We start from the raw sequence: 16,278 nt of genomic DNA on the forward strand, positions 1-16,278 counted from the left end.
CCCGGCCTCTTTCAGTTTTATGATGTAACTTACAACAGTTGAAAGCCCAAGATGCCTGCCAAAGCAAAGGGATTTTGCTGGACAGAGGTCACTTATATTCTACTGGATCTCATAGCATCAGCACGGAAGCAGAATAAAAATGTTATTCCCCATGAATTCTTGGAAGGACAATTAAAGGAAAAGGAAAATAAGGAAGTAGGGAAAATGCTGGAGGCTTCAATGGCTGGAGACCCTAACTAATATACACAAGCAGTATTTTACAGCATAGTGATGAGATTTGTATACACTGTATTATTTCTGCAAATACACTGCAAACATAAAATACAAGTGATATAACTTTCCTACTTGGTTTTAAGCTTGATATCTGAAATTCTCATCTTACTCATTTTCTATATTACTCAAAGTATCTATTAGGTACCAGAGAAGAATTATAATTTTAAAAAAATACATATATATATATATGAGAGAGAGAGAGAAAGAGAGAATTATCCTACCAGTCTTGAGGCATAAGTTTAAGGGGCTGGTCTACTACTCTATAAGATACTGTGACACTAATTAATTGCAGTGCCCCCTGGTTGCAATTTTCTTAAGAAAATTTTTAATATTAATATTCTCAATGCCTTGACTTCTTAATGCCTGAAAACTAACAAGTACTTCAAAGGTAAATTCATCTAATGTGCCATGTGTTGCGTTCTCTGTATCACGGATATATACTCAACTTTTACTCCCAGTTAAAGAAATAAGGTAATTTGTGTGTCTAAATTTATAGGCACTTTATATTATAAACAGCTTAATATTTTGTTAAAGGACATTTAAATTCAATAAAAGTGTTAAACCATGATAAAAGAGCTATTCCTATTTTTATTACATTATTCCCTTACAATAAAATATGCCTTCATTTTTTTCTTACCAGAAAATTGAAATTCTCCAAACCAAAAATCTAAACATAGAATACCTTACATTAGCCTAATTTGCTGGGTTCTACAAGCTGATCCAGAACAAATGAACAAGTGGAAAGAATTTTTTACACTGGGTTTTCCAGAAGTTGGAATGTTTCTTCTTATAAGTAAAATCAAGTTTACTTATCCAAAATATAAAGTTATTGAGGAATTATTACAATGTTAACATTATTGATGACCAAAGTAAATATACATCAACACACTTTTCAAAGACAGTTTCTATTTAGAACCCATGATAAAATTTGATAATTGCTCACATGAGAAAAAACAACCAACAATATACAGAAAACAAACGAATATTTAAAAAATATAGGCTGCCAGGTGCAGTGGCATGCACCTGTAGTCCTAGCTATTTGGGAGCCTGAGGCAGGATGACTGACAGAGCCCAGGAGTTCAAGTTCTGCCTAGGCAACATAGTGAGACCCCATCTCTTAAAAAGCAACGTCATCAACGGCAATAACAACATTCATTCTCTTGGGTTCAACACCTGTGAAAAGATATATATATATATAGACTATCTTACCAGTCTTGAGGCATAAGTTTAAGGGGCTGGTCTACTACTCTATAAGGTACTGTAACACTAATTGCAGTGCCCCCTGGTTGCATCTGGTCTTTTCTTCTTTGTATTAGAGTTTCATTTTCTCGTTGACAACCTTGTTTCTTCTTTTCATCTGATGGGACAAATCTTTGAAAAAACAGAGATGAGAAAAAGTCAATGTATTCCACGTGACGAAAATGGGAAGATAAACTATAATTTGAAATTTTTTTTTTTTTGAGACACAGTTTTTTCTTATTGCCCAGGCTAGAGTGCAGTGGTGCAATCTTGGCTCGCTGCAACCTCCACCTTCCAGTTTCAAGCGATTCTCCTGCCTCAGCCTCCCAAGTTGCTGGGATTACAGGTGCCCGCCACCACGCCCAGCTAATTTTTTTGTATTTTTAGTAGAGACGGGGTTTCACCATGTTGGTCAGGCTGGTCTCGAACTGCTGACCTTGTGATCCACCCGCCTCGGCCTCCCAAAGTGCTGAGATTACAGGCATGAGCCACCACGCCCGGTCTGAAATAATTTTTTAAACATTAATTAGTTTTAAACTAAAGATGTTTGTTTTTAAATAAACCTGCTCTGCAAGTACAGATCATGGAGTGTATAGGTCTTTCCTCTGTATACCAAATAGAACTCAAGCTCACTCAGGCCCTAAGTTGGGTGTGTGTGTGGGGGTGTGTGGGTGGGTGGGTGGGTGTGTGTGTGTGTGTGTGTGTGTGTAACACCACACAATTTATATTCATTCAACTAGCACTTAGCATTTTCCACACTAATACTTAATTTCTCAAATTCTATTAGAGGAAAACTTCATGATAAAGAGGAATTTTATTAGAAATCAAAAGGTCATTTGAAATGAAAAAGTTGTTGTGGCTAGTAGGCTTCTTTACGACTTAGCCTATCCAGGAGCTTCATAAAACTTTTTTTTTTTTAAGATTTTATGCTTCAGCAAAATTACAAAAATACCATCAAACTTCAGAGTAGCCTTGAAAATTTTAAAGTATGAAAATTAAATCAGTGCATGCTGATAACCTGCTATTATTATCAACTAGTGGCATTTATCAACTTACTTATGTGGATCCATTCTCAAGACAGATATTCTTAAAAATAACTTAGCAATCTGGATAGCTATTACCACCTGTAAAATTTGCTAGTGTTCACAAAGTATTTTAAAAGTCTTATTTTCTAAATATATACATAATCCTAACAGTCCAATAACATATTTTATTAACTATGATCTAGTCTCTCCAATAAAATGGAGGGAATACAATCAATATATTGAGAGTATCATTCTGCTTCTAAAGTTTAAAAGAGATGAAAGGGTGAAAGGACCAAAAAGCACAGGAGAACGTGCACTAATTAGAGTTCTCTGAAAAACTTCAATTCCACATATTGGATTCATCACATAATACTAATTTTATTGTCTAGAAAGTTTTTAGTTCATGGTGATAATGATGATACTGAACTTTGCTTCTGAGCTGATTGTTCTCACATCCATTTTACATTTGGTTAAAAAGTTAAGATTTCTATATCATTTAAAAATTTCCCCCAGATAATCATTTGCTTCCTATGGCATTTGGTTTATTTATTAATCAAGCTCACTTAGAAAATGCCAGACAGTACTAATACTTTGAATAATGAAACACATTATTTAGAAAATTTAATATGTGTGCATTGTTTGAAATTGCATTCTAATAAAAAGCCACAACAAAAATGTTTTAATAGTATGTGCAATATATTGTGCTATAAGTTTTATAATATACATAGTTGTACAAAACACAGTCCCTGCCCTCTTGAACTTATGTTCCACACACAGAGAACAAAGGGATTCTACTGCCAAGAGAAATGCTTTGTTTTATCTCAGTCTATAACTACATGGGATTTAAACTGTTTAAGTTGTTAAATATAAGACTGCATCTCCCTCTTTTCTGGCTTCTGAAATTTTAACATGGTGTTAAAGTTTAAATTTACTTGTACAAAATTACTTATAAACTTATAAACAAAATTACTTATAATCATATGACTAGAATGCAAAATACATACAAATGAGTGATCTATTACAATACCAAACTAATAAAAAGTCTATTATACACCTATTTCAACTTTTGCAGGTCTACACATTGGTTGATATGTTTTATAAAAGCTCAGAAACATTAACGTGGTTTTTACAATTAACCACCGTCCTAGAATTTTTAGATGCTGTAGCATGTTAATTTCTGATTATATCTACGTATTTTCTTAGAATTAGTCATCTCTATTAGCAATAAAAAAGGCTTTATTTCAAAACACTTTTCAGCAAGGATCTCATTTGAAAACATAAGGATAGATCTTATGACCTCTTCCCTAAAGTTAAGTCTACTAAAAAGATTAGTATTCCACAGAGTCAATATAATTTTACCTGTTCACCCTACTGCAGTTCATCAAATCTAAGACACAATGATTGTGAGCTACACCATTATATTGTACCACTATGAAAGGAAAAAACTACCGCCAATTAAACTATGATATTCTACATAAATCACAGTCATCATCCCTCCAGAAAACTGGTTATTTCTTCTGGCTTGGGCTGCACTGCTGGGTGTGTGATAGGCAATTGTTTCATATGTATCTCAGGCAAAATAGGTTCATCTACTATTGCTATCTTCCATTTTTAGGTTCCATAAAGCACCTGGTTGTTGCTTTGCAAAAAAAAAAAAAAAATACGGGATTAGGGCGAGGTGCAGTGGCTTATGCCTGTAATCCCAGCACTTTGGGGGGCCAAGGTGGGTGGATCATTTGAGGTCAGGGGTTCGAGACGTCTGGCCAACATGGTGAAATCCCGTCTCTACTAAATATACAAAAATTGGCTAGGTGTGGTGGCATGCACTTGTAATCCCAGCTACTCTGGAGGCCGAGGCAGGAAAATCACTTGATCTCAGAAGGCAGAGGTTGCAGCAAGCCGAGATCACGCCACTGCCCTCCAGCCTGGGGGACAGAGTGAGACTCTGCCTCAGGAGAAAAAAAAAAAAAAAAAAAAGAATGGGAATGTCATTCCTCTAATGCGGAAGAATTCAAACATCAAATCTGCACTCCACTGCTTCATTTTAGTGTATTTTTGAATATACAACATTTTTATTGACATAAAATTTACATACAGTGAAATGCACAAATAGATGAGTTTTGAAGAACGTATACTAAGTATAAGCACCATTCCAATCAAGATAAAGAACATCTGTGTCAACCAGAAAGTTTCCTTATATACCTTTCAGTCAAATGCCATTCCCTTCCTAACAAGCAACCACTCTGCTGCTTTCCATTAGTTTTTCCTGTTTTGGGAATTTATATACACACACTCATATACCAGATGTATTATTTTGTACCTGGCTTCTTTCATTCAATGTAATGTTTCTGATAATCATACCTGCTGTGGGATTTATCAGTAGTTCATTATTTTTTATTGCTAAGTAGAATTCTATTGTAAGAAAATACCATTCTCCTGCTAGTGGACATTTCGGTGTGTCTTAGTACGTTCAGGATACAGTAAGAGAAATAGCACAGACTGGGGTGGCTTGTAAACAGGAATTTCTTTATCACTGTTCTGGAGGCTACGAAGCCAAGACCAAGATATTGGCAAGGAAGCTCTCTGGGATCACTTTCATAAGGGTGCTTATCCTATTTGTGAGGGCAGAGCCCTTATGACCTAATTACTTCACAAATACCCTGGGGCATTAGCGACTAAGTTTCAACATATAAATTTTGTGGGACACAAATGTTCAGTATACAGCAGGGTAGTTTCAAGGTCTGGGTTCTTACAAGTAAAGCTAACATAAATAATTCCTGTATAAGTGTTTTTGTGAACACATGCTTTCATTTCTCTTATGTAAATACCTTTGAGTGAATCATGGGGTATGTATAACTTTATAAGAAACTGCCAGGAAGTTTTCCAAAGCAGTTGAACCATTTTATACTTCCACTAAAAATGTATGAGACTTCTAGTCTTTTGAATTTTAGTCTTTCTAATGGGTATGTGAAATAGTATCTCAACATCATTTTAATTTTTACTTCCTCAACAACTGATGATACTGAGAATTTTTTTCATGCGCTGATCGGCCATTTGTATACCTTGTTTTGTGGAGTGTCAACATCTCTTGCTTATTTTTAATAGGATTTTTAAAAATACTGACACACAGGATTCTAGACACAAATTTTCTGTTACAAATGTGCAATGAAAAGATTTTCTCCCAGCATGTGGCTGGCCTTTTTATTTTCTTAATGGTGTCTTTTGATGAACAGAAGTTTTAAAATTTCTTTTTATGGTTCACCCTTCAAAAAAAAAAACTATTTCAAAGTCACAAAAACATTCTATTATGCTTTATTCCAGAAGCCTTACAGTTTCAGCTTTTAAGTTTGTGTGTACAATCTACCTTAAAAAATGTTTGTGTATGGTGTTAGGTAATGGCTGACAGTCATTCCTCTCCACCCATATATTTATCCAATTGTTCCAGTACCATTTATTGCTAAGGCATTTGTTTCTTAATTGAATTGCATTGATGTCTTTGTCGAAAATAGTATAGCCCCATTTAAGCAATCTCCATTATTTTCATTCATCTATCTATCTTTACATCGTTAGTACAATGTGTGGATTATTGCAACTTGATAGTAAGTCTTGAAATCAGGTAGTGTGAGTCCTCTCTCTTTGTTCCTCCATAATAACTGTTTCAATGCTAAATTGCACCATATCTTTTTTGAAGATATTTTGCACTACATTTAAATTCAACATATATAGTACCATCTATGTACATATCTCACAGAACTGATGAAACTATGAATTGCCATCACTATTTTGTGCATGTGCCAGTAATAAAAACTATGTCAGGACTGCCACCTAGCCACAGCAACTCTAAGATACCGTCAATTATATGACATATTACAATTTCAGAGATATTAAATCATGAAAAATAACTGTATATATTGGAATTAGTAAAGTATATAATACTCTAGAGCTAATTAAACTTAACAAAGGATGTGACCAAAGTGCTATATATTACAGCACTATCAATTCAGCTACCCTAGGTCAACTGTCAAATGTATCCTGTTCCACTACAACTCCACTCTCAGCTTAGAAGCATCAGCTAATGGCAGCAATGACCAGATGGAATACAACTTAGGATGTTAAAGAGGGCAAAATTTAAGCCTATCAAGTACTACCCAGACTTAAGCCTTAAATAACAAACAACAGTACTTTATTTCTATGCCTCCTCTTGCACAAGAAATTTGAACAAATCACCTCTGGCCTATCAATATATAATAATACAGTTGTCCATAAGGTAGCATCCCAAAGGTAAAAATGCATCTGAAATTCAAATATGACGAATGTTATAATTTTTGCTTCCTAGCCTACAGAACTTTAAATATATCTCTATGGATATATTTAGGCATTTATTTAATTCTAAAGTTAAGCCATATGTATTTCACTATGAATTTACCTTCTTTATTCAAAGTAGAATTCAATTTTCTACAATTTTACAGTGGGCTTTTAAAATTATTATTATGATAATCTACAAAGTCTGTTATCTCCCTAACAGACTTCAGGTTTCCATTCTTGTAACTTTTCTTTCTTTTTTTTTTGAAACGAGGTCTTGCTGTAGTGCCTAGGCTGGTTTCAAACTTCAAACTCCTGGGCTCAAGCAATCTTCCCACCTCAGCCTCCCAAAGTGCTGAGATTACAGACATGAGGCACCACGCCAGACCTGGACAACAGTTTTCTTGAAGGCAAAGCCAATCGCTCAGATATATGGCACACCAACCAGTGTGCTGCTTTACATGTAGCATTCTCATCAGAGCAGAACTAAATGAAATTGAAACAAAAATAAAAAAATAGAAAAGATAAATGAAACAAAAAAAGCTGGTTCTTTGAAAAGATAAACAAAATGGGAGCTATTACACCTGACACCACCGAAAGACAAAATATCATTCAAGGCTACTATGAACACCTTTACATGCAAAAACTAGAAAACCTAGAATATATGGATAAATTCCTGGGAAGATTCAAACCTCCTAGCTTAAATCAGGAAGAACTGGATACCCTAAACAGACCAATAACAAGCAGCAAGATTAAAATGGTAATTTAAAAATTACCAACAAAAAAAAGTTCAGAATCAGAAGGATTCACAGCTGAATTGTATCAGACATTGAAAGAAGAATTGGTACCAATCCTTTTGACGCTATTCCACAAGATAGAGAAAGAGAATCCTCCCTAAATCATTCTATGAAGCCCGTAATACCCTAAGACCAAAACCAGGAAAGGATATAACCAAAAGAGAAAACTACAGACCAATATCCCTGATGAACACAGATGCAAAGATTCTTAACAAAATACATCTAACCAAATCCAACAACATATCAAAAAGATAATCCACCATGATCAAATGGGTTTCATACCAAGGATGCAGGGATGGTTTAACATACACAAGTCAATAAATGTGATACACTACATAAACAGAATTAAAAACAAAAATCACATGATCATCTCAATAGATGTAGAAAAAGCATCTGACAACATCTAGCATCCCTTTATGATTCAAACTCTCAGCAAAATTGGCAGACAAGAGACATACCTCAATGCAATAAAAGCCATCTATGACAAACCCACAGCTAACGTAGTTCTGAATGGGGAAAAGTTTAAAGCGTTCTGTCTGAAAACTGGAACAAGACAAAGATATCCACTCTCTTCATTTCATTCTCTTCTCTTCACTATAAGGACACAGTCACCAAAACAGCATGGCACTGGTATAAAATAGGCACAAGGACCAACGGAACAGAATAGAGAATCCAGAAATAAACCCAAATACTTACAGCCAACTGTAAGTATTTTGCCAACTGATCTTTGGCAAAACAAACAAAAACATAAAGTGGGGAAAGGACACCCTATTCAACATATGGTGCTGGGATAATTGGCAAGTCACATGTAGGAGAATGAAACTGGATCATCTCTCACCTTATACAAAAATCAACTCAAGATGGGTCAAGGACTTAAGTCCTGAAACACATCAAGGACAAAGACCTGAAACTAGAAAAATTCTAGAAGATAACACAGGAAAAACCCTTCTAGACACTGGCTTAGGCAAGGATTTCATGACCACGAACCAAAAAGCAGATGCAGTAAAAACAAATATAAATGGCTGAGACCTAATTAAACTAAAGAGCTTTTGCACGGCAAAAGGAACAGTCAGCAGAGTAGACAGTCAACTCACAGAGTGGGAGAAAAATCTTCATAATCTATACCTCTGACAAAGGACTAATATCCAGAATCTACATCAAACTCAAATTAGCAAGAAAAAAACAAACAATCCCATGAAAAAGTGGGCTAAGGGCAGGAAAAGACAATTCTCAAAGGAAGATAAACAAATGGCCAAGAAACATGAAAAAAATGCTCAACATCACTAATGATCAGGGAAATGCAAATCAAAACCAAAATGCAATACTGCCTTACTTCTGCAAGAATGGCCCTAGTCAAAAAATCAAAAAACAATAGATGTTGGCATTGATGAAGTGAAAAGGGAACACTTCTACATTGCTAGTGGGAATGTAAACTAGTACAGGCCACTATGGAAAACAGTGTGGAGATTCCTTAAAAAACTAAAAGGAGAACTGCCATTTGATTCAGCAATCCCACTACTGAGTATCTACCCAGAAGAAAAGAAGTCATGATACAAAAAAGATACCTGCACACGCATGTTTACAGCAGCACAATTCGCAATTGCAAAAATGTGGAACCAACCTAAATGCCCATTAATCAACTAGCGGATAAAGAAACCGTAGTATGTATATATGTATGTATGTGTGTGTATATATATATATATATATATATATATATATATATATATATATATATACACACACACACCATGGAATACTACTCAGCCATAAAAGGGAAGGCATTAATGGCATTTGCTGCAATCTGGATGGAACTGGAGACTATCAGCCTAAGTGAAGTAACTCAGGAATGGAAAACCAAACATCGAATGATCTCATTTGTAAGTGGGAGCTAAGCTATGAGGATGCAAAGGCATGAGAATGACAAAATTGACTTTGGGGATGCAGGGGGAAACTGTGGGAGGGGGGTGAGGGATAAAAGACTACAAATCAGGTTCAGCATATACGGTTCGGGTGATGGGCACACCAAAATCTCACAAACTACTTAGTCATGTAACCAAATACCACCTGTTCCCCAAAAACCCGTGGAAATAAATTTTTTTTTAAAGACAAAAGGTAAGAAGATAAATTTAGGCAACATAATAAATCTTTAAAACAATAGAAAAAAAAAGAAAACACATTCAGCATCCTCAAACATTGGTTGAGCTAAAAAATTGGTCTGAAATAATTATTTTGATAAAACCATGTAAGATTTCTAAGTGCTCTGAGACCACCATTTGGAAATTATGGCACTTGTACTCATATATGTACATATATGAATGCATATTTCTTATATGTATATATGTGAATGATTTCATATATGTGTATATGTGAATGCATATTTCATATATGTGTACATGTGAATGCATATTTCATATATGTGTACATGTGAATGCATATTTCATATGTGTACATGTGAATGCATATTTCATATGTGTATATGTGAATGCATATTTCATATATGTGTATATGTGAATGCATATTTCATATATGTGTATATGTGAATGCATAAATTTCGTATGTGTATATGTGAATGCATATTTCATATGTGTATATGTGAATGCATATTTCATATATGTGTATATGTGAATGCATATTTCATATATGTGTATATGTGAATGCATAAATTTCGTATGTGTATATGTGAATGCATATTTCATATATGTGTATATGTGAATGCATATTTCATATATATATACATGGAACAATGGCATTGAGTAAACGCTAACAAATTATGACCCTTAGAAACTATGACTTTATGCTGTTTCTGGTATAATATGACAGATCCCCTAAGTAACTGCAACAATAATTCCCAAAAAAAAACAAGTAAACAGTAAATCTCATGAAGTGAGTAGTCTGGTAGTTATCAGAGACCAGGAAGGGTGGGGGAGTGGAGGAGATAGAGGTTGATTAATGGGTACAGAAATACAGGTAGAAGAAATAAGACCTAGTTTTCAATAAATCAGCAGAGTGACTACAGTAAACAATGATTTACAGTATATTTCAAAATAGCTATCAAAGAATAATTTGAATATTTCCAACATAAAGATAAATGTTTAAGGTAATATATATCTTAATTACCCTGATTTATTACATATTATAAAAATGTGTCAAAATATTACATGTACCTCAAAATATGTGGGTCTATTACGTATCAATACAAAAAAAAAAAGGAAAAAAGAAAAAAAAATCTTAAAAGCCTATCTGAGCTAGCGCAAGGTATAAAAAATACTTAGACCAAAGACCAAGTGAAAAGAGAGGAACCCAAAGAAGTAAGAACAACACTGCAGACTGCTATTCATTGGATTTGCAAACCAATTAAAGTTAAGCCTGGTTTTTCACTATATTTCACTGGGCTCCTGAAATAGAAAATAAGTCCAAATTCTGCTCAAGGTAGAAAATCTAATAAGAGTTCCTTCCCTTATAAAGCTGAGACTCAGGGGTTAAGTTCAACATAATGGTAAACTAGAAATAAACTCACTGTTCACCCTCTTCCCCAACAACCCCTAACCCTAACCCTACCCTTATTTTGACAACTGCAAGGAAAATCAAATATCTCAAATGGTAAAACTGACCTCATTTGAATTTGCAGCAAGAACAACAGTATCTAGATATTTAAAACCTCCAATAGAGAATTTAATTTAAAGTTATGCTAGATTGGTAATGCTCCCAGGTGCTTAACAGACACAGATGCACATCTTCTCTGGAGTTCTGTCATATTCACTTGGAGATCAAAGAATTTCTACAGAAAATAATTCCAAGGAAAATGAACAGTAAATTAGTAAATTAACAAAATAAAAAAACAATAAAATGAACAGTAAAAAAACCCACAAGAAAACAAGTTATCATGTATGAAACAACATTCAAAGGAAGATGACTAAGGACTCCAAATGCTACAATTACCAAAAACCAAGGCTTAGAAAATAAAACAAGCTTGCAAATATGTACAGTAAAAAAGAATTACAAAGACAGATAATGGTTTGAAAAATAACTAAACAGAACCATAAAAACTGAAATATAAAATATCTGAAGTTTAAGGTGCAATGGATAGGCTTAAGATCAGATTAAGGTGTGGCCAAAGAAATGGACAACTATAAATTAAAAGTAACGAAATAATGAAAAATGCAGGCAACAGAGAAAATGAGACAGAAAATGGAATCATTTAAGAAACATGGAAGATAGAATGAGAAGGTCTAAAGTATGTCTCATTTAAGTTCCAAAAAGAGGTGAGAAAAAAGGGGGGATGGGGAACAGAACATATGCAAAAAAAAAAAAAAAAAAAAAAAAGCTTATTTCACGGATTATCAAAACGACCAAGACTTTGAGAACTGATGAAAAACACCAATACGCAGATTTAATTCTGACAAATTCCAAGTGGGGTATATAAAAAAGAAATCCACATCTAGCTACAGCAGATAAATTTAAAATGATCTTTAAAATAACCACACGGAACAGATTTCCCTCATAGGACTGATTATCACACTAACAACTAACTTATCATCAAAACAAAGGAAGCTAGAAGATAGTGGAGTAGTATTTTCAATGTGATGGGAAAAAAATAAACTCCCATATTATTTTCCAAAGTGGCTAGATCATTTTGCATTGCCTGGGGCTGTTGGGAACAAGTACTATTCTCAGTCCAGTCTACGCTCTGGTAATTTTTCTGCCTGTTTCTTTCCCGGTGACTTTTTCCCAGGCCTCATGTAGTTTTCTCACATACATGTGCTGAATAGTATTTGGCGGATGTAAGGAGAACCCTCTACATAGCATCTGAGCTCCTTCTGCGCACAATCTCTCCTCTTTGGAACTCGGCCCCATGTGGCTGCCAACATGGCCAAAATCAGGAAGTTACACCCAATCGTTTATTTTAAATGACCTTACAGTTCCAATAAACAACTTTCATGATCATGTTTATAGATGTAAAGTGTATTTTTTAAAATACTTCCATAATACAATCTCAATTTTGTTTGTTAGCATGTTAAAGGGTTTTATTATTATTTTTGTTTCATTTACTTATTGAAGGGATATACAAAACTAAAGAATCCTCAATTGTACATAAAACTAAATAGAATCTATGCTATTTGCAAGTTGGATATTTCTATCCAACTTGAGCTATGAGTTACAGCCAGTACCATAATTGTGTGGAGGAGGTTTCAATTATGCATTAATTACATAGCAAAGCCTCCAGCTGACTCAAACTGTAGGGGAGATGTCAGTTGCAATGAGGTGTTAAACAATGAAGGGAGTGTTTTAAACTTGGAAGAAACATTAGGCATGGTCTATCCTAAGAATGTGGTCTGTTTAATTGTCTGGTTTCTCTGTAGTAAACAAGACTAAAGAGAATGACACTAAAATTTACTTTGTGATTTCTTTCACTATTCACTATTTTCTGCTATAAAACAGTGTTTAAGTATTAGATTTGTAATACATTCAGATGAACACTGCAAAGGTTCTTGAGAGTGGAGAATGAAAAGACAATTTCTTTTTTTTAACATTCCACAAACTTAGTGTAAATTTTGTATAACCAGTTAAATATATTTATTTTTTAAAAAGTTGTCAATTACTAAAATTTGTGAGATTGGATAACACCAAATTCACAAATCATAAAATTGGTTAAAAAAATACAGTAAATGCCAAAAAAAAAAAACAAAAACAAAAAAAACCCAACACAATACCAAGTGTAATGAAGCATCATGGGAATTAAATCGAGTCCCAGGCGTGGATATGACTACTATGTATCAAAAAAGGTATTTCAATTTGGAGATAAATGCAATAAATTAATTCACAGGTTGCACAAACACACATACATAAAATCAAACTTTAAATTTCAGGTATACAAGTCCCCCATCCTCCAATCTTCTCTTCTCAATGTGCTCCCTCATCCTTTTCTTTTTATTTACTTAGTACTCATTATTTGGCTAACACTGTTTTAAACAATGTAGCTACAAATAACAATAAAATAACAAGCCCTTGTCTCTGAGGAAATCATAATTTAGTTGGAAAGACTAGAGATAGACTGCAAGACACAGAAACTATCACCAAAAAATACATGTATTTCAGATTATAAATCATGAAAAGCCATATATATTGACTAAAAGGTGGAAAGCTCATACAAAAACTAAACAATTTTTAGAAGCAGTTAATGTTATCCATTTCTGTGAGTCTGACAGTTTCTGTTATATTATCATATCTATTTCAAGGACCAAAAGTATATCTTGTTCACACAATTGTAAATTACTTGAGGAATCTCATCAGATGACATATGCAATCAAAAAACTCACATCTGCCAGAATACTAAAACTTTACTATAAAAGCCACACTATTAATGAAAAAACAGCTCAATGAATATTTTGTCATTCAAAAGTACTAAAAATTTTTTAAAAAAAGAATTCAGGTATGAATATACTTGTATGTGCCGGGATACCTAGATTTTGTAAAGAAAGCTACTTAAGTTGGAGGCACTTAAAATTCAATTCTACATTTAGTGAAACCTGAAATCCACATATATTGCAAATTGGCTTCTCACTTTGAATCAGTTAAAAGCAGTATGGTTTTTTTAGATGTGAAGGGGCTTTTCTTTAAAAGTTATCATTAGGCCAGGCACAGTGTCTCATGTCTGTAATCTCAGCAGTTTGGGAGGCCGAGGCAGGCAGAGTTTGAGACCAGCCTGACCAACATGGTGAAACCCCGTCTCTACTAAAAATACAAAAATTAACCAGGTGTTGTGCCGCACGCCTGTAATCCCAGCTACTCAGGAGGCTGAAGAAGGAGAATCGCTTGAACCCGGGAGGTGGAGGTTACAGTGAGCCAAGATCGCACCACTGCACTCCAGCCTGGGTGACACGGCGAGACTCCGTCTCAAAAAAAAAAAAAAAAAAAAAAGTTATCATTGTTACTTTACTGAGAAAGAAGCCAGAGCATTCACATTCCCCTTTTGGGTATTTATTATGTTGCTGAATAAAACTGTTTCCCAGTGATCAGTAAAATTTTTAACAGGAAATTTTCAACATTAGAGCATTCAGATTACAAAATATAATTATTCTAACACTGACTTAGGCCTTGACTCTTGTAGAAGACTTTGCTTTGTTCTGGATTATTATCACACTACTATCAAGACCAGAATAAAACCCAATTTCTTTATTTTGCTGTTCTTTCCTTTTATGGTCAAGAGGTACACGTACAGGTTTGTTACATGGGTATATTGCATGTCACTGGGGTATGGTGTACAAATTATTTCATGACCCAGGGTAATATGCACAGTACACAACAGGTAGTTTTTTGATCCTCTCCCTCTTCCCAGCTTCCACCCTCAAGTAGGCCCTGGTGTCTTTTGTTTCCCTCTTTGTGTACAACATGTACTCGATGTCTAGCTCCCACGTAGAACATGTGATATTTGGATTTCCGTTTCTGTGTTAATTTGTTAGGATAATGGCTTCCAGCTGCATCCATGTTGCTGCAAAGGACATGGTTTTGTTTTTTATGGCTGCATAGTATTCCGTGGCATGTATGTACCAGATTTCTTTATCCAATCCACCACTGATGGAAATTTTGGTTGATTCCATGTCTTTAATATTGTAAAACGTGCCACAATGAACTTAAAGAGTGCATGTGTCTTTTTGGTAGAAAGATTTATATTCCTCTAGGTATATATCCAGTAATCAGATTGCTGGGTCAGATGGTAGTTCTGTTGTAAGTTTTTTGAGAAATCTGCAAACTGCTTTCCATGGTGGCTGAACTAAATTACATTCCCACCAGGAGCACATAAGCATTCCCTTTTCTCCACAACCTCACCAAGATCTATTATTTTCTGATGTTTTCATAATAGCCATTTTGACTGGTGTGATGTGAGATGATATCTCATTGCAGTTTTGATTTGCATTTCTCTAATGATTAGTGATGTTAAACATTTCTTTCCTATGTTTGTTGGCCATGTGTATATCTTCTTTTGAGAAGTGTCTGTTCGTGTCCTTTGCTCAGTTAATGGGACTCTTTGTTTTATGCTTAAGGTCCTTATAAATTCTGGGTATTAGATCTTTGTCAGATGCATACCTTGCAAATATTCTCTCCCATTCTGTATGTTGTCTGTTTACTCTGTTGACAATGTCTTTTGCTGGGCAGAAGCTTTTTGGTTTAGCTCCCATTTGTCTACTTTTGTTTTTGCTGCACTTGCTTTTGAAGACTTTGTCATAAAATGTTTACCAAGGCCTAAGTCCAGAATGGCATGCCCTGTTTTTTTCCTAGGGTTTTTATAGTTTCAGGTCCTACATTTAAGTCTTTTAATCCATCTTGAGTTGATTTTTGCATATGGTGAAAGGAAGGGGTTCGGTTTCAATCTTCTGCATTTGGCTAGCCAGTTATCCCAGCATCACTGAATAAGGAGCACTTTCCCCACTGCTTGTTCCTGTCGACTTTGTCAAAAAGCAGACGGTTGCTGCTGGGCAGCTTTATTTGTGGATTCTCTAACTTGTTCCATTGGTCTGTGTGCCTGTTTTTGTACCAGTACTACACTGTTTTGGTTACTCTAGTCTTGTTGCATAGTTTGAAATTGTGTAGTGTGATGCCTCCAACTTTGGTCTTTTTGCTTAGGATGCTTTGGCTATTCTGCC

The 16,278-nt window shown here is 34.7% G+C and overlaps 1 protein-coding gene across 1 annotated transcript in view; it reads right to left on the reverse strand.

Annotated features, from left to right (window-relative positions):
- CDC73 (cell division cycle 73) overlaps positions 1-16,278 on the reverse strand; it is a 129,955-nt gene that overhangs the window by 18,914 nt on the left and 94,763 nt on the right. The window contains exon 14 of the mRNA XM_001167188.7: positions 1,483-1,644. Within this exon, the coding sequence (XP_001167188.1) occupies positions 1,483-1,644 (162 nt within the window). The remainder of the gene's footprint in view (positions 1-1,482; positions 1,645-16,278) is intronic.

Source organism: Pan troglodytes, chromosome 1 (assembly GCF_028858775.2).
Source record: "Pan troglodytes isolate AG18354 chromosome 1, NHGRI_mPanTro3-v2.0_pri, whole genome shotgun sequence".
In the NCBI taxonomy this organism is placed as follows: domain Eukaryota; kingdom Metazoa; phylum Chordata; class Mammalia; order Primates; family Hominidae; genus Pan; species Pan troglodytes.